Genomic DNA, 19,192 nt, shown 5'->3' with positions numbered 1-19,192 from the left:
TTTACCAGACGTGCGGGTGACCAGTTTTCCGGGGGTCCCAATTTTTAACAGTGTGTTAATCATAGACTGTATAAGGTGTTAACAGACCTGAAATCAGATTTTACGTGGCCAGAAAGACTGGACAACAGAGCATACAGGTGTCGTGGCAAAAACTGCTTGCCGTCTGCGGGAGCACGTGCAGCATGTAGCGTTACCGCCCAGTCTCTTCATGTCTTCAGCTGCTTCTGTCTGAATCAAACAGACATAACGTGCAAATAAACATCACTTTATGTCCGTGGTAATAGCAAAGGTATGTCTTTGTGATACTTTACTGTTTATTTTAACAGAATAATCACAATTGTGGCCAGTTTATAGCGTAACCACTCATGACATTTACGTGATTATAGGCAATAACAGAAGCCTATTGTTGCCGATATGTTTGGTAAGCCTATGTTTAATATCCTTGTTTATATTTGGAAAACGGAATATCCTGTATTATATTTTTTAATGACATACTGACCACCAAACCAAAAGTGTCCCCGGTTTTCTTTTCAGAAATCTGGTCACCTTATCTTAGCAAGCATGCCAAAATTAACACTAAACACAAAGTACAGCTGAGGTTGATGGGAATGTCATTAGTTTTGCAGGAACATTATTTAGTCATTTTAAATTTAAATAGACCAGGTGACACTCCTGTCAGCTAAGAACAGGAAACTGAGGCTACAATTCACACAGGCTCACCAAAGTTGGACAATAGAAGATTGGAAAAACATTGCCTGGTCTGATGAGTCTCGATTTCAGCTGCAACATTCAGATGGTAGGGTCAGAATTTGGTGTAAACAACATGAAAACATGGATCCATCCTGCCGTGTATCAACAGTTCAGGCTGATGGTGATGGTGTAATGGTGTGGGGGATATTTTCTTGGCACAATTTGGACCCTTTGGTACCAATTGGGCATTGTTTAAACGCAAGTAAACCTGAGTATTGTCGCTGACCATATCCATCCCTTCTTCTGATGCCTACTTCCAGCAGGATAATGCATCATGCACAAAGCTCAAATCATCTCAAACTGTTTTCTTGAACATGACAATGAGAGCACTGTACTCCAATGGCCTCCACAGTCACCAGATCTCAATCCAATAGAGCACTTTTGGGATGTGGTGGAACGGGAGATTTGCATCATAGATGTCCAGCAAAAAAAAAATAAATCTGCAGCAACTGCGTGATGCTATCATGACCAAAGTCTCTGAGGAATGTTTCCAACACCTTGTTGAAAGTATGCCACAAAGAATTAAAGCAGTTCTGAAGGCAAAAGGGGTCCAACCCGGCACTAGCAAGGTGTATCTAATAAAGTGGCCAATGAGTGTAGAGATGGAAGTATTTAGACTCTTTACTTAAGTAAAAGTAGTAATACAACAATACAAATAGCCTACTATAAGTAAAAGCCTTGAGTTCAAAATCCGACTAATGTAAGTATAATCTGAAAAATATAACTACAGCAACAAAATTGTATTATATGATTATTATTATTGATTTATTAGTGTGTAAGCAGTTAGTTTAGGTTTAGCTGATTTTAACTACATTATATACTAGTGTTTATTTGAGTTTTAAAAACTTTATTCTGCAGTGCAGTGAGACTATTTCAACTGGTTTTTAACTTAAATTAAACTATAAAAAGTTGAAGTTAGACGCAAGTTGATTTGCATAGAGAACAGGCTGAAATAGTCATATTACACTGACAAAGAATCAATTCCAGAATAAAATTATTTGATAACAGGGAGATATTTTTAATGAGCAAGGCATCAGCTTTAGAGGTGCATCGTATGATTTGAATGAAAAATAACAAAATATGCAAACTAGTAGCTGTCAGATCAATATCGTGGAATGGAAAGTATAATATTTATGGAAATTTAGGGTAGAGGAACTAAATTACAGAAAATGGAAATACTCAAAGTACTGTACAACCTCAATATTACACTGAAGTGCATTTCTTGTGTGCATTACAGTTTATTGTTGGCAATTGTACTTCAGTAAAATATCTGAATACTCTGCTGAGAATACATAATAATGCATTAAAGACAAAATATGAGAATTACTCACAAGATGTAGAATTTTCATTTATTTTTAAGATGATATTGCTTCACATATCCTATTTAATCTTTGATTAAAAATGATAAAGGAGAAATTGAGAAAATACATTTAGCATATTGAAAGTTTAGAGGTTAAATTAAAATCTGTATCGGAGAAAGAGCTAAACACCACTTTGAACCTCTGGACACTATGGTAGTGTACTTGGTTAATGTGATGCTTTTGTTTTAATAATGATCGTTGAGCTCTATTGTGTTGAGTCACTCTGAATATGAGCATCGCTCAACTGTAATAAATGTACCAGAGATGTCGGTAATAATTGTTTGCTGTGGTGTCCTGTGTTGTGAAAGAACTGCTGGTACATATGTCCAGAAACAGTGGCGACACAAACCACAAAATCATGTTTTTATGGTGTTATTGTTTCTTTATAAAGACATTAACAGAGTGGAAACCACTAGTCTTTATGACACTACTTAAAGATGGTGCTCCCTGTCTGGTAAACAGCTATTATCTCCACAATACTTAATGACTGCCACATCTGCAACCATTATCAGGGCCTCCTATAGAGTCTTCCTAAACCCTGTTTATCCTGTGGCTTACCAGCCTGTTAGTCACAATCTATAAATGGTGCAGCAAAACACCTGCACATTACATCTGAGACATCCAGAAATGTTGTAGAAGTTGAATGATTCAGCAGTTTACAAATAATACACGTGTGGAAACAGTTGTCTACTTGATGCCAAATTAACTCTCCAGAAAATAACTGAGAAAGAAAAGAATGATAATTTCAAAACAAAATGATATTAACCATTAGCTTTGTTTTCTGCCTTCAGAGGAAAGTGACATGATGTTGCCAACGTTCAAACGATCATTATGGTCTTTGTAATGTGGCAATTACCGTGTTTGTGATGATTCCTGTGACACATTCATGGTGCTCAACAAGTTAAATCATTGTGAATGAAAGTTTGGTGTGCATGTGTGTACAAGATGCAACATGTCAGAAAATCATACTTAGTGGCCACATTTACTCCACCAAATAATCTCAGTTTCACCTGGAGAACTTTTCCAGTAATACAACAGAAATATATCTGGTTTAAATTACCTGGGCTCAGAAGTATGCTTGTAATTTTCAAAAAGGTTTCTTTAATGGTTCACTAGAAGCAATGTCTTGACTTTTATGAATTTGATTTTCATGTGACCATGCAGGTTTTGGTGGTAATAAGGCCACAGAGATATACTGGGATTAGGGACTGGCCCATTGTCACTTCACTTTTAAGGTGACAGAATGCTGTGTGATCGAGGAGTTCCTGGTCCAACGGTGAGTCGAACCTTAAAGCACAACTTTCCCCGTATGATCCCTGACCTGCAGTGAAAGTTTACCTGCTCATTACCGCCTCACTCTCTCTGTCTTACCTGTCCTCTGTTCACTCATCCTCCCTCTCCACCCATTCATTCTCAATTCCTCCACATGTCTCCTCCTTCATGGCTGGGTCATATATAATGGTCATGCCACAGAGATTCCACTTATCCTCAGGAATGTTTCATCGGTGTTGTTACCAAATTTGACAGAGTGTTATGACTGAGTATCAATAGAAATTGAGGAGCAGCACTTTTACTGTTTAAAGGTAAGATTGAGACGCGTTTTTGGCATATCAGCTTTATCTGACAGTTCAGAGAGTCAGGAAAGGCAGGGGAGAGAGCTCACATGACGTGCAGCAAAGAATCCCTTTCTTCTTTTTCATTCATTTGTTTTATGGTATTTTATTCGGAAGCAACACAACTGAAAAAAATAGATACCACCATAATCTATGTTGGAGGACTAAATGATGGAGTAATTAACTTTATTTCATTGTTGTGTTTCTTTAATTCACTGATTCGCTCTCTGTGCATTCTTCAACACGGACCTCACCATTCGTTTGTCTCTTCCAGTCGAACATCAAGTGTCAATGTCTCCATCTCTGGCCAGATCTGCTCCAAGTGAGCTCAACCATTGGTGGAGCCAGCTGAGATTTCGCCTTCAAAACAAGAAAGGATGGAATGAGATGTTGGATGAGACATTTCTGCTCTACACCAAATAGTAAGAAACCACTTCCCACTGCTGCCTACAACAAGTGGGTTTTGTCTAAATTAATTATATGCAGGTGTAAATCAAAATATGTTCAATTGATGTAAATGCTATGCAAACCACTTCTAATGCACAACATGGGTAAAACAACCCGTATTCATTTCCTACGTTATTTCATGCACAGCTGAGTGATTCTGTGCAATATCTTTTAAAATCATTTTATTTCATCATTTAATGTTTTTAATGTAGTCATTGAATATCTTGTTTTTGATTACCACAATTTTTTTATTTTTTATTTACTTATTAATAGCCCAAAAAGCAGGACAGGTAAGAAACCCCAAAGGGTTTTTGGTAAAACCTGCCCTCTAGGATTTACAATTTATCCTACTGCTTATGGATATGGGGGGAAAAAAACAATTATAATAGTAAGAGTCATAATGATAAAAAATTAAACAAAGATAAACAAAGATAAACACAAAACACATAAACACACGTACTTACATTTTAGCTATGACATAAGTATGTTAGACTTAAATACTGACACTGATGTACAGGTTTTGAAAGGGAGGGGAATAGTATTCCAAAGTGATGTTCCTCTGTATTTTATGGTAGGCCTATGTTGTCCAAGAGTTGTGTGATAAGAGAAGATGATTTGCTTGTATGGTTGGATATGAGTGGACATCAGAGTTAATCATAAAGAAGTTATGAAAAATGTTTTGTCATTATTTTTATATTTACTTTTTTACTGTATGAAAAGTTTTACACACGGGCTCAAAATAGATCCATATGTATACACTATGGAATTTTATAAGAACTTTTGATATTTGTAAAAGCAATTAGGAACATATTTATATATATATGATCCATGTAAGTCTTATTTTACAATTGTTTTACCTAAAAAAAAATTGAGATCTTGTGAAAGATAACTGTACATAATATTCGAACATTAGGTTAAGGTTACCTTGACCTTGACATCCATTACTAGTGAGAAAGAGAAATATTTCCAATACTTCAGCCAGCTAGCTGTTGACATATTTTGTTCTAACCAGCTAATTCAAAAAATAAAAAATAATGATTTGTGGTAATCAAAACATGATATTTAAGGAATAACTAGAATATTAAATGATAAAATTAATTTATTTCAAAGACATACATGAAATAACATGACCCATGTTGTCTATTAGAACGATACAAAAATGTTTTTTTATTCAAAAAGTAAGAAAGGAAAGATTTTAATAATTATTTGTGATTATCAAAAACAAGTTAAATTAGGACTACCTGGAATACTGAATGGTGAAGTGAATTTATTGCTCATATAGAAATTAAAAACTCAATCTGGTAACATTTTGTGCATGAAATGGTTAAATATATCATGAGTTGATTTTTTCTTCTGTCCTTCTACCCTCAGCATAAATGACATTCCTCTCTTCTTTGCTGCTAAAGAGAACAGTGTTGGTTGCATCAAGAAACTTCTGAGTTGTGCGTCCACTAATATCTTTGAGAGAGGTAAGGCTTAACTGTGAATTTATACTTCATTGTCAGTGTAATTTCAGGGTAGTGCAGTGCCAGTTGTAATCTGTGAAATTAATCCTCACTCAGGTGCTCTTGGTGAGACAGTGCTTCATGTTGCTGTCATGAATGATAACCTGGAGGCTGCTGTGGCTTTGATGGACGGAGCTCCTGAACTTATCAACGAGCCCATGACCTCCGAGCTCTTCCAAGGTTGACACACATTAACTCCCAGACACAGAAACAAGCACAAACACACATCATTTGGTTTAAATTTTATTGTAGGCCTATATGATCACAGGTAAAGTTATCAGCTTCACGGTCAGCAACTAAGAAAAAGAAGAATTTAAGAGACAGACTGATAAGATTTCAGAGATGAAGAAAAAGAAGAAGGGAGAATAATGAATTACTTTAACCCATTTAGTTCCTTTAATTTTGTACTACATCACAAATCTGTCTCTCAAGATTAGCTTCAAATTTAGATGTTTTGTACAGCTCAAGAGGGAAACAGGGGCAGGGAGCTGAAGAATGGAGCTGGTGATTTCAGGTGGGTGTCCTGGGGGCAGGACAGATGGGCGGAGCAGGTCTGGAGGACAGGCAGGAGGACGACCTGAGGCTGGCAGCGAAGAAGGAACCCCTCTGGGGGCCGGTGGCAAATGCGATACACCTCTAGAGGCAGACGGCATGGCTGGAGAGCAGGCAGCAGGTAGCAGCACTGCAGATGCGAAGCAGGACTGGACACCTGTAGCAGCATGGTTCAAGTTACGGGGAGGATTTGGTGGGGGTCGGGTGAGCTGGTGGAGCCAGGGTAACCAGACATTGCAGCGACACAGGAACTTGGGTGCACAGGGTGTTTTATTTTGAAAATTGATGGATTCTCTCTGCAGTTCTCTGTCCTGCCCAAGTCGATCTGCTCTATGCAGCTTGACGCGGCTTCTGTCAAAAATAGACTTGCTGCAAATCCTCCATGGAGCCAAGAGCAGCGTCTGGGATTCCGCAATTAGCTCCGGAAACCACAGCGCAGCCTTAACTCACCGCAGCCATGCCCTGTGGAAGTTGCAGGTTACAGGAAGATAAGGCAGGCAAGCGTCAAAACCAGAAAGCAGACCATCACAAGCAAACAAGTCCAGTAAGGGAACAGACAAAATCCAAAAATCCACAAAACAGGAAAGGTTCAGGGGGGGAAAAATTCACTGGGAAAACTCTAGGGAAGCATGGAACGCTTGACACAAGACGTACTGGCCAAATTTGGCACATGCGTCAAAAGAGGTGTTTTTGTTGTCTGATATGGTTGTGGATAAATGGCTCGATAATGCCCTGTACAATAATTTGAATACTTCAACCACTGGTCAGACCTAAGCAAGAAATTTTGCTCATAAGTTTACTGTAAGCCTTAATTACACAACAGGTGACAGTGAAAAGAGTTAATTTACATAGGACCAACATACACTTCTCTCCCTACTCTCTCAGGTGTAACTCCTCTTCACATTGCTGTAGTGAATCAGAACATCAGTCTGGTTCATCATCTGATCAGTCGTGGTGGTGATGTGGCTACACCTCGAGTCACCGGTCTGTACTTCAGGAAGAGGTTAGGAGGACTCATATACTATGGTGAGTCAGCCAGCTTATGTTAAAATGTATGAATGCATTTGCCAAGTAAATGTAATGTATGTTTATATGACACAAAACTGTTTTTCAAAATGTACTTGGTCAACAGGTGAGCACATCCTGTCTTTTGCTGCATGTACTGGGAATGAGAGCATTATCTCCACGGTAATTGATGCAGGGGCCAGCACCAGGGTCCAGGATTACCGTGGTATGAAATACTTCCTCTTGGAGAGGAGTACATGATTATTTTTCATCAGTGTATCAGTCTGATATTTTGATTATTAATGGATTTCTGTTTTCCCTTCTTGCCCCTATCATCTCTTGTCTATGCATTCTTTTTTTCTCTCCTTGTATTCCCTTGTTTTCTGTCTAGGTAACACAGTGCTTCACATTTTGGTTCTGCAGCCCAACAAGATGATTGCATGCCAGGCCATAGACCTGATTATGGCACACGATGCAGAGCTGGACCAGTCAGTGTCACTCGACATGGTGCCCAACTACAGAGGCCTTACACCTTTTAAACTGGCTGCCAAAGAGGGAAACATTGTGGTAAGTTAATGGTTTTTACAGGGTAAAACCCCAATATGAAAGATGGAGCAGACTATTTCACTAATCTTATCCTCACAACTGTGATTCCCTCTGTGTGTATCAGGCCTTTCACCACCTGGTTAATAAAAGGCGTGTAGTCCAGTGGACTCTGGGCCCTTTGTCCTCTAACCTGTATGATCTGACAGAGATCGACTCATGGGCCGACAACATGTCAGTACTAGAGCTCATTGTGGGCAGTCACAAGAGAGAGGTACAACACAAGAATATTATACAACACAGTATCCTGTTTATGTATATAAAGTACAGTATTTTGGTGAGATCACAGACTATTTGGTCAGAAATAATGACAAACGTTTGGTTTGTTCTCCAGGCAAGAGGGATACTGGAGGTGACTCCCGTGAGGCAGCTGGTTAGTCTGAAGTGGAACCTGTATGGAAAACATTACTTCAGGTAAAAATGACATCAATGTCTGAGGTAAAATATCTGAACTGTACACATATCCAGTATTGTTTAACAATGTTTTTTCTCTTGTGTCAGGCTGCTGCTGTTACTGTATCTCCTGTACATCGGCACCTTCACATTGTGTTGTGCATTTCGCCCTCTAAAGGACGCTCCGGAGAACTACACAACATCAGACATGGACAAAACCATCCGAGTCCAGAAAACATTCAAAGTGTGTTTGTGTCATAAATACAGAGCATGAATGTGATATTTAATGTGACCATATAAAACTCTGATATGTTGTAATAAAGGGCCATAAACAGGGGTGGAATATAAACTATATACTTAAGTCCAATTGTAGTGCTATCATTTTAGGCTACTTTGTACTTTTTACTCCACTGCAATTGTTTCACAGCTCTAGTTACCTCACACAATATATACTGTATGTAGTAACAATATTGCTGTACTGTACTGATTATGTTTACCATAAATGTCATATATATGACAAACTTCACATACTATAACAAGTACAACAACTATATTTTACATTTAATACATTTTAACAATACTAAATCTAAACAAATTGTACAAATCTGAATACAGGACTTACAGGAGTATTTTTATACTGTGGTATCACTACTTTTACTTAAGTAAAACAATGACTTAATATTGTTTATGAATTAATGTTTATGCAATTAAAAAAAATAAAGATAAAAATGTAGTAAAACCAAAATCTAACACACAAATACTTTAAAACTACAAAAAGCAGGGGTTTTAGTTCATGAACCTGATCTGGTAATATGTATACATGTGTAAATGACAAACTGTGCACCTGAATATGGCACACAGTCCAATAATAATATGCTTTTAATATAAACAAATCTACTGTATATTTTCTCTCTCCGTGCATCAGGAGAGTTATGTGACACATGAGGACTACCTGCGGCTGGTGGGCGAGATCATCAGCGTCATCGGAGCTTTTGTCATCCTGTTGCTGGAGGTGAATTTATGAAACATCTTAAACACTGTATGGTAATACAGTCTATTGCACTGCCACATCCTCCTGTACAATCTTTCCCAACAGATCCCTGATATACTGAGAGTGGGAGCAAAGCGCTATTTTGGTCAGACAGCACTGGGAGGCCCCTTCCATGTTATTCTGTAAGTAGAAATACTTAAAGTACAGTAAAATAATGCATGCAGATTGGAAATAACTTTTAACCTTTCTGCTGTTGTTTTGACCAGTATCAGCTACGCATGCTTGGTGGTGCTGCTGCTGGTGTTCAGAGTCTGCGAGGTGCAGGGAGAGACTGTGGTAATGGCAGTGTGTTTAGTTCTTGGCTGGTGCAACGTCATGTTCTTCGCCCGAGGTTTTGAAATGCTCGGCCCTTATGTCATCTTGATACAGAAGGTAGGACTCAGCTCAGCCTGGACTCAGACACAGTGCTGCATGTTACAGAAGCTAGTAATCTGTTTTTGTACAGAAATGCTTCTGAAACAGATGTAGTTTGTTGTTTTGTTTTTTGTGGTCCACCCATTTGTGTGTACAGACTGACCTACCTAGTGTCTCATTTCCCCCTAGATTATATTTGGAGACATGACAAAGTTCATGTGGCTGAGTTTCATTGTTCTCATTGGTTTTTCCACCTGTGAGTATATTCTGAGCGACATGTAAAACAAATCTTATGCCCTCACAAAATTGTAAGATAAGAAATTCTTGACATAAGAGGATTTAGACTTTTCTGTTCCCTCATATACTTTTTAAAATTGTTTCTTCTCAGCCCTGTGGACGGTGTATATTACCCAGGAGCCTGGGTCCATTCCCGCATATCGCTCCTTTCCCATCACCCTCTTCTCCCTGTTTGAACTGAGTGTAGGCCTCATAGATCTGCCTGTGGACCACACCTTCACAACCCCCCCGATTGTCCATGTGGTCCATTGCACCTTCTCTGTGGTCTCCTGCATCCTTTTGCTAAATCTACTGACAGCCATGATGAGTGATACACATTGGAGGGTGGCCCTGGAGAGAGACGAGCTCTGGAGGACTCAGGTAACACACATAGGGACTTAAAGAATTAATATAAAGACATGAACATAAATGCACATCCTCATCATGTCCCCGTGTGGTGTCTGTAATGATGTTGTACAGGTGGTAGCCACAACTTTGATGCTGGAGAGGAGGCTTCCCCGCTGCTTGTGGTCTCGGCTCGGGGTGTGTGGGCTCAACTATGGTCTCAAGGAGCGCTGGTATCTCAGGTAAGACAGTACTGCTGTAACAGGAACAATCAAACTTAAACACCAAAAGACATGCTAAGTTGTTAATTATTAAGAATTTAACACTCAAAAATTAAGTTAATCTGCTTCATCAGGACTGTGTGGGTATGGTCTGATCAGATTTGATTGACAGTGACTTGCCAAAATAGGCAAACACCTGTCCAACATTTGATTCAAATGTCGCTAAACCCTGATTGGCAGACACTCATCTTACAGTAGAGACCCAGTAGTGTGCACATTTAGGATTATCACGAGAAGAGGGGTGGGGTGGGGCGGGGGGTTCACACCTTTAATAAAAAAACCACATAATTATAGGACTTAAACTTGTTTGGCAAGGGCTTAAATGTAACAGGCATGCCACACAGGTCATGATCCCCCAGTGGGCGAAAGTTCTGTGTTTATCTGACGCACCCAACCACCCCAGATTCCTCTGTATGCAGAGTTAGTCATTCTGTATACTACATCACCTGTCACGGATGGGTTACATTGGGATTGACTCTTACTAGTGACAAAAAGTCAGGATTTCTTGGGTTGTGCTGCTTCCATTTTGACTGTTCATTTATTGATTTGTTCCCTCTTTGATTACACAAACTTTAGGGAAGTTTCAACATCTCAATTAAAGTGTACATCGTGAGAGTATTTTCCATGAAATTTGACTACTTTTCACTCTATCATCTTTGCAGGGTTGAGGACAGAAACGATCCGATGTTCAAAAAGATGCAGCGTTATGTCAAAGCTTTCTCCAAAGACGATGAAAAGGAGGAGAAAACTGACAAAATTAAGGGACCGATCTCAAGAACCCCCAAACTCAGACCCTTAAACAGGAGGTCTCTGACAGGGTGGCAGATTATTCGACACAGCACTTTGGGTTTGGAAATGGGGCAAGAAGATCCAGATGAGGACCAAGACATTAAATATGTCTAGGAAGAGATTCTGCCTGAGACTAAAGTGCATTCTCTGAGGCCATCCATCATCTTACGGTCCTGAATATATGAAATAGAAGAAAAGTGTTGATGAGTGTCAGTGAGCAAACTTGCAAAATGAGGACTCAAATGGCTCAATCTGTATATAGTCAACAGTGCAATTACTCCTGCAGTATTATGCTATAGAAAAGAGTCTATTATTTTTACAGCAATATAACAAAATATGTAGCAATAATAAATGCCAAGCTAAAACAAAGTTAAACATACACATTCAACTTATTATGTAGTTGCATGAACATTTTTATATGAGAATAAAACCTTGTGGAAACTGTAATTACTGGCCTTCATTTGTGAAAATGTCAGACAGCAGTATAAGGAATCATACAGTATAGGTACCCTGATTAGTGCTTAAAAGTGCATAAAGCCATAACTCTCATGTTAGAATACAAATTTGGCAAAATAATGCTACAAGAAAATAAGATACAAAACTCTGACTAAAAATCTATTTAACAATTAAATATAAAACTATCATCTAAAAAGTTTTATCTTTATTTACTAGGTAGTAAAGAGAAAACATTTGAGTTGTTGTTGAGGAGGTGATGCCTATTGGCAGATTTGTGGTTTTCTCATCGTTCTGTTAAAAAATATGCTCTTACATCTGCAGCTGACAGACGAGGAAGGTGTATACTTTGCAGAAAGTTGCAGGAAGTAGTTTCCACTGCTGAGGACCCCAGTCCCCTTCTGATGTAACTTCTGCACTGTAAATGCAAACAAAAAAGAATATTGACTATTACTATGGGAGAAGTTTCTTCTTAGGCTTTGTTAACAAGTGAATGAACATGACCACAGTGAGTTCTAATGTGATATAAAGGGAGTCACTGTGTCAAGGCAGATCAGGTTGCCTACATAAAAGGTAGCACGCCTAAGACGGTAAAACAGTTCAACAGAACAAGTAAGATATATAGACCCTAAATTACGCAATCCCTATAATCTGCTAGTTTTAATCAGCAGACAGATAATGTTCTTATATATGTCTGAGATAATCTGATCCCACTCAAATGCCATTTAGTACAGCAATCATGTTTATAAAAAAAATATTAAAAATTTCTTTTCTTGAAGCACTATTTCTGAAACATTAACACTTGTAGCCAAATCATTTACCAAAGTTTAAAGTTTTGCAAAAAGTGTGTTATAAAATTACAAACTGAGTGAAAGGCAGAGAATGTGCATTCAGTTTGGCACACTTGGTAAATGATTTGGCTACAAGTGTTAATGGTTTCAGAAACAGTGCTTCAAGACTGACTGTTACTGCACTGGGGAGCTTCAGTTCATTGAGGGATCCATGAATGCTAACATGTACTCTGACATACTGAAGCAGAGCATGATCCCCTGCCTTCAGAGACTAGGGCCGCAGGGCAGTATTCCAACATGAAAACGACCCCAAACACACCTCCAAGACGACCACTGCCTTACTAAAAAAGCTGAGGGTAATGGTGATGGACTGGCTAAGCATGTCTCAGACCTAAACCCTATTACCGTAAAACTCTGAATAATAGCCCGGGCTATTATTTGCTGAAATCACTGAATTGACCCTGACTTTATTTGGGACAGGCGTCCATATGGGACAGGCCTTTAATTCTTTTTGCACAAAACTGAAACTACTATGAAACAGTTTATTTATTTCAAACAGAATAATACTTATGTAAAAATTATCAAATACACGTCATTTATTTGATCTAGCTCTGACAGAATGCTTATGCGCTTTTATTTTGAAGGCAGCAACCTCACGAAAACAATAACTCTGTGCAGGATGAGAGAAGTTAGCAGACAGAGAGCAATGGACTTCACATGACAGAATTCACAACTTGGATAAATTTTTCTGAAAAGCTGTTTTGATTCTTTTGATGGGTGGAGCCTTACAGACTAAAGAAATATATTAAATAATCAAGGAATGGACACATTCGGGCTTAACGAGCGGGCTTCACGAGTGCTTCGAAGTTAACGTGAGTCAGCACTTTTCCCCCCTTTTCCTCTCTTGTAGCCATGCAGGTTACACCGGTAAATCTAGAAGAATTAGACTTTGAGTCTTCTTGTTTCCGTTAAATGAACTTGACAGTGTTATTGTGGAGAATCTAACCGATCTAACGATGTTCAGCATGTCCATATTGACATATTGATCATACGTTTAAACATTAATAATTGTATTAACGATCTGAGCAGCTTAGAAGCAGCTTAGAAGCAGCTAAAGCGTTCGGCCCCACGGGGTTTAAGAGGTTTTGTACATCCAAAGAACTTATATAAAAACCAGACCAGGCGTTTTATTAATTAATTTATTTGTCAAAATGTGTTTCCACACCAGGCCAGTAAAGGAGGTAGGCGGCTATTTGGGACTATTAATTGGAGTTTTTTCGGTAAGTATCTGTGGGGAATCCTCAAACGGAAGGTGGAGGAGCGCAAGGCCTCTAACATCCACCAGCTCTGTGATTTCGTCGTGGAGGAGAGGAAGAGGACTCCAGTGGCAAAGTTCTGGTGAACTCCATGGCCAAGAGTGCTTATGACACTTTGGGCCCAATTTGGACATTTTCACTTAGGGGTTCACTCACTTGTTGCCAGCGGTTTAGAGATTAATGGCTGTGATGTGTTATTTTGAGGGGACAGCAAATTTACACTGTAATACAAGCTGTACACTCACTACTTTACATTGTAACAAAGCGTCATTCCTTCAGGGTTATCACATGAAAAGATATAATCAAATATTTACAAAAATGTGAGGGGTGTACTCACTTTTCTGTAGATACATAAAGGTCTCCTTTGATAGGCCAGAAGCTAAGGAATATGAATCCATTGTAAATGAACCTATTTATTTTGCCATTACAGACTACATGTAGAAGCAATAAAGGAAAATATGATATTTTCATCATCACCTGGTATAAAATCTACATTTAAAAAGGCAATATCAAAACCATCATCCTGAAGCTTATAATGCAACCGAAGGTCTTCTGCGACACCTACTACCAACTGTAACTGTAAATTTGTTGAATAGAAACTAAAATACAACAGTTATTATACAATTCTTTAAAAGTATACCCCGTCTAATGTCCATGTTTTGGCCATATTTACTGTTTACATGTTCAAAACACTATTTCTGTCCATACAACCATGTTACAAAAAACATAAAGTACCCACAGGGCTGGGGAGTAACGGATTACATGTAACGGCGTTACGTAATCGGAATACAAAAATAAAGTAACTGTAAAATAAAGTCGTAATCAAATTACAGGTGCATTTTGTAAAAACAGGTATTTCTCACAGGGATTACTTTAGGCAAAAAGTTTCCATGAAACAAAAAACGGAGTGTTATTTACGTGTATGTTTCCTGTAAAAACACAAAGCAAGGGAGGGATTTGTTGCAGTAAAACACATTTATTGAAGTTGGATAGAGTTAGTAACAAAGCATTGAGGATTTGTGCAGGTGTAATGAGATCAACACCAATTAAAGCAATCCACGATGAGTTAGGAGAAGTGCCCTCGGACCTGAGAAGAGATAAACTCATGCTTACATACTGGAGTCGCTTACGTGGTTGTGGTTATGAAAACCATGCAAAGAGCATTATTCAGGAATGTTGGGAGTATAGTTCTTTTAAAGGTAATGGCTTTGGCTTACCTGGTTTAACTCCCCTACACCTATTAGTAATATCCCTATTTGGTTATTTCCAAAAACTGAGATAGACTTAAATATATTGGAACTAAAAAGTGAATGGGAAGAGTGGGAAAGGACATCTGGCAAGTCAGTACATATGGAGCAAATATTACAGTTACTTAGATATGTACACAGACGGATCTAAAGATGAAGAGGACAACAATGAATGTAAGCATTGGGAAAAGATTAGCTGATCAGGCGTCAGTGTACACAGCAGAGATGATGATGATTATTGTAGGACTGCAGTGGATTGAGGAAGTAAAACCAGACAGAGTGGTGTGTTATGTTGATTCTGTATCAGCCCTTTATAGTATTCAAAATATGAAATGTAATAGAGAAGTTCTATTTTGTATAGGCTTCGCCCTCTAAGGCTATGGCTATTGGGTTTACCCCTCCGCGGCACTGAGAAAAGTTGTCTACGCCCTCCCACAGCGAGGGCCTCTCCTACGTCCGCACCTTGTATATGTACAACAGTGAGGCCTTGGCCTTCGGCTCCCATTTTTCTTCAGCCCTGGGCTGTCTAAAGAGCAGAAGATTTCCTGTCGGAAAAGAAGAGCAACGTCTTCTAGCAAGTCGGCCCAAGCGGGGCAGGACGCCGCTACATCAGTATGGGTGTGCGGCGTCCGTTACACGGGCCTCGTCCTGCCGGGGGACCTCCATCCCCCATACCGGGTGTGCCTCGGACTGTAGCATGCCGCCCCTGTTCCAATCTCCGGGGATGCTATGTTGCCGCGGCGAGGCAAGCGATCGTTAAGATACAAGGATGCCACCGTCAGGCTAACGTTGAACTAACAGGTAGCTAACGGTAAGCTAACGTGTAGCTGACATGCGGTCTGTCCCTGGATCAGCCAGTAAGGGAGACCCCATGTGTCCACGTTGCACCACATTAGCTGCGGCTAATGACATCTAGCAACCGTTTTCATTGCTGCTGGCCGATCTCGTCGGTCAGAGCGGACCACTGGTAAGCTATGGGTCGAAAAGAAGCTGTGAAATCTTGGTGCTCCTTTTGTGGAAGTTATTGAATAAATGCTGTCTGTATCTGTCTCAGTCGAACCAGCCACACCAAGCACACATTTCCCACACTGTGTGAGCCAGGTGCCATTAGCCAAGTGGCTAATCTGCAGCTTGAAGCTCAAAGCAACAAGAAGTACACTCTCTGTTCACGATCAGAGGTCTTTTCACACACACTCCCCCCCACAGAAACTGTATGAGCCCACGACAGCGGACATTTCGCTTCGTGTGGACAGAACATATACACACCCGAAGAAGAAATCTGCCGGGCAGTGTAGGATGCTGTTGACATTATGCACGTTCCCCCGGTGGTGCCCGGCTGTGAGCTCGTGCATAATCACGGCATCACCGACGCAGTCCCTCCTCCCGCATCCAGTGGTGTGTGACAGGCTGTGTTGTGCTCTGTGATATACGGCATCAAGTGTGTGCCAAACACGTTACGCACGGCAGGCGACAGTGATGCTGGGGAGAATTGTGTTTCTTGTAAACTATATGACCTAGTGTTGCACTTTACAGACAGCGGCTCTTGAGATTATGAAGAAAGCTGCTGTTTTTTACCCACATTGTGTGAGCCAGCTGTGTGTTAGCCAAACGGCTAACAAGCAGCCTGGGCTTGCTGCAAAGGGGGGCCCTGACATGGTCAGGTGGCTGGCCTGAGCCCACATGTACGCCTCCCCCGCCCTCTTCCCTTGCCGGTCGAGCAGCGCGGCAATGAGCCCCTGCCTCCGTCCCCTCAACAGGGGAGTGGCATAACACTGCAGCTGCAGCTGGCCGGATGGCTTTCACATTTACATTTATTCATTTGGCAGACGCTTTTATCAAAAGCGACTTACATTTGAGGAGCAACATACAATCATTAACAGAGCATAAAATACACCACAAGATCTACAACTGACAATACATATTAATAAAAGCAGCAATAAATGCTAGTAAGCGCTAATGGCACATATCGCATCAATGGGGTAAATACCTAGGGAAAGAAGTTAGAGTTAAGAAAAAGTGCAATCAATACAAGGTAATTGTAGGGGATAGAAGAAGAAGAGCACAGGAAGTGCATGTTAGATGTTAGAAATTAGAGGTGTTATAAGAGGAAGTGTTCTCGGAAGAGATGAGTTTTCAAGAGCTTCTTGATATCAGGGGGGACGCCCCTGCTCTGATGGCATGGCTCGTTCCACCATCGTGGTGTCACAGATGCAAACAGCCGGGACTGGGATTACTTTGTGTGAAGGGATGGCAGAGCCAGGTGGCGTTCGTTGGAGGAGCGTAGTGGCTGAGAAGGAACATAAACTTGTATTATGGAGATTAGTAACATTTTAAAAGTGGAAAATAATGTCCTTGAGTCAGTGGCACTGCTTATTCTGTCATTATAAAACACAGTTTTGGCAGCACTGATACTTGTTGAGAAGGAGGATAGGAGAAGTTGGTTGCCCTTAAGGTCAGCAGGGTCTTTGGTTTTTCGCCATTTTCTTTCAACGGCTCTGAGATCAGTACAGAGCCCACGGATGGTATCAGTTAGCCATGGGTGGGACTGGTTCAGGCGGGCAGGCTTGGTGGATAGAGGACACTGGCTATCCAGGCATGAACTCGAGTGAGGAAAATGTGTTAAGGGAAGGTAGAGCGGATGCTACCACTGAGGCAAAGTGACTGGGAGACAGGTTACGGAGGTTGCTGCGGTGTGAGACCAACGGTGCTGGAAAAATGGGCTGTTCCTGTAGGCAGACCGTGAACTGAATGAAAAAGTGGTCAGACATGTGTAGAGGAGTGACAGTTAAGCACTCGGTGGGTCAAGCACCTTGCCAGCTTTGTGGGTCGGGGGGCTGAGAACCCGAGTTAGATCAAAGGACTGAATCAGAGACAGAAGTCACCACATCCCTTAGTTGAATGATGACCTCACTTATAATTACCTCTTGGAATGTACGCGGAGTTGGTTCAAGGGAAAAGAGATTAAAAATTTTTAATCATCTAAATAATCTGCAAGCAGACATTGTCCTACTACAGGAGACTCATTTACCCAAGACAGCAGATAAACTAACCTCACCACAGTTTCCTCACTCGTACTCAGCCTGTTATAACTCAAAACAAAGGGGTGTCACCATTATGATAAATAGAAAAACACACTTCAATCATAATACCACTACTATTGATCCAGAGGGTCGATTCATTATTGTTAACATTTCGATTCAAAATACTCCTTTATGCATTGCTAACATCTATTGCCCAAATGTTGACGACCCCTCCTTTTTTCATGCTTTCTTCAACTCACTCTCTGCTCACTCAGACACAGCTCTTATATTAGGAGGGGACTTCAACCTGGTATGTAATCCAGCAGTTGACAGGCTCAGTACGGCAGGTGGTCACCATATTTGGAAATCAACAGACATCCTTAAACAATACATGAGCGATTTTGGTCTTTGCGATGTTTGGCGTTCTCACCACCCCACTCTTAGAGAATATACCTTCTTTTCACCAGTCCGCCACTCATATTCTCGCCTTGACTATTTTTTGGTTAGCAGCTCAATTATGACAGACATTTCCAACACTCAGATTCTCCCTATCACTATCAGTGATCATGCACCAGTTTCTATCACTAAAAAAAGGGTCACACGGCCAACTAGAATTTGGAGATTTAACGCATCATTGCTTAAAGACCTAGATTTTATAAATTACTTCAAAAAGGAGTGGGCAATATATATGGAAACTAATGACCTGCCAGGAACCTCGCCATGTCTTCTTTGGGAGGCAGCAAAAGCAGTCATGAGAGGTAAAATAATCTCCTATTCATCATACAAAAAAAAGAAAGAGAGATCTTGTGAATTAGAGCTAGAACAAAAAATAAAAACATTAGAAACTACCCTTGCTACCTCCCCACAGGAACACATGCTGAATGATCTGAGAAAATCAAAACTTGAATTAAATGAAATTATTAATAAAAAGACCCAATTTCAGTTGCAAAGACTACGCTTGGAGAACTTTGAACATGGCAATAAATCCGGCAGATTCTTAGCCAGCCAATTGAAATTGAATAAAGAAAAAATAACTATTT

The 19,192-nt window shown here is 40.1% G+C and overlaps 1 protein-coding gene and 1 long non-coding RNA gene across 2 annotated transcripts in view; one reads left to right on the top strand and one right to left on the bottom strand.

Moving 5' to 3' along the window:
- The first annotated feature begins 4,012 nt into the window (after positions 1 to 4,012).
- LOC123968302 (transient receptor potential cation channel subfamily V member 5-like) lies at positions 4,013 to 11,478 on the top strand. The gene is made up of 16 exons (XM_046044962.1): positions 4,013 to 4,146; positions 5,543 to 5,640; positions 5,734 to 5,856; positions 7,114 to 7,254; positions 7,361 to 7,459; positions 7,625 to 7,800; positions 7,904 to 8,050; positions 8,171 to 8,250; positions 8,338 to 8,473; positions 9,155 to 9,241; positions 9,326 to 9,402; positions 9,487 to 9,652; positions 9,824 to 9,890; positions 10,023 to 10,291; positions 10,391 to 10,497; positions 11,199 to 11,478. The coding sequence occupies exons 1-16, from the start codon at positions 4,016 to 4,018 to the stop codon at positions 11,437 to 11,439; spliced, it is 2,145 nt and encodes a 714-aa protein (XP_045900918.1). The 5' UTR covers positions 4,013 to 4,015; the 3' UTR covers positions 11,440 to 11,478.
- LOC123968303 overlaps positions 11,062 to 19,192 on the bottom strand; it is a 10,546-nt gene continuing 2,415 nt past the window's right edge. Inside the window, exons 2-3 of the long non-coding RNA XR_006824436.1 lie at positions 12,095 to 12,196; positions 11,062 to 11,498 (exon numbers count right to left, since the gene is read on the bottom strand). This is a non-coding gene — a long non-coding RNA (uncharacterized LOC123968303). The remainder of the gene's footprint in view (positions 11,499 to 12,094; positions 12,197 to 19,192) is intronic.

The sequence above is a fragment of the Micropterus dolomieu genome, linkage group LG03, assembly GCF_021292245.1.
Source record: "Micropterus dolomieu isolate WLL.071019.BEF.003 ecotype Adirondacks linkage group LG03, ASM2129224v1, whole genome shotgun sequence".
NCBI classification, from domain to species: domain Eukaryota; kingdom Metazoa; phylum Chordata; class Actinopteri; order Centrarchiformes; family Centrarchidae; genus Micropterus; species Micropterus dolomieu.
This window is presented reverse-complemented; position numbering and strand designations above follow the sequence as displayed.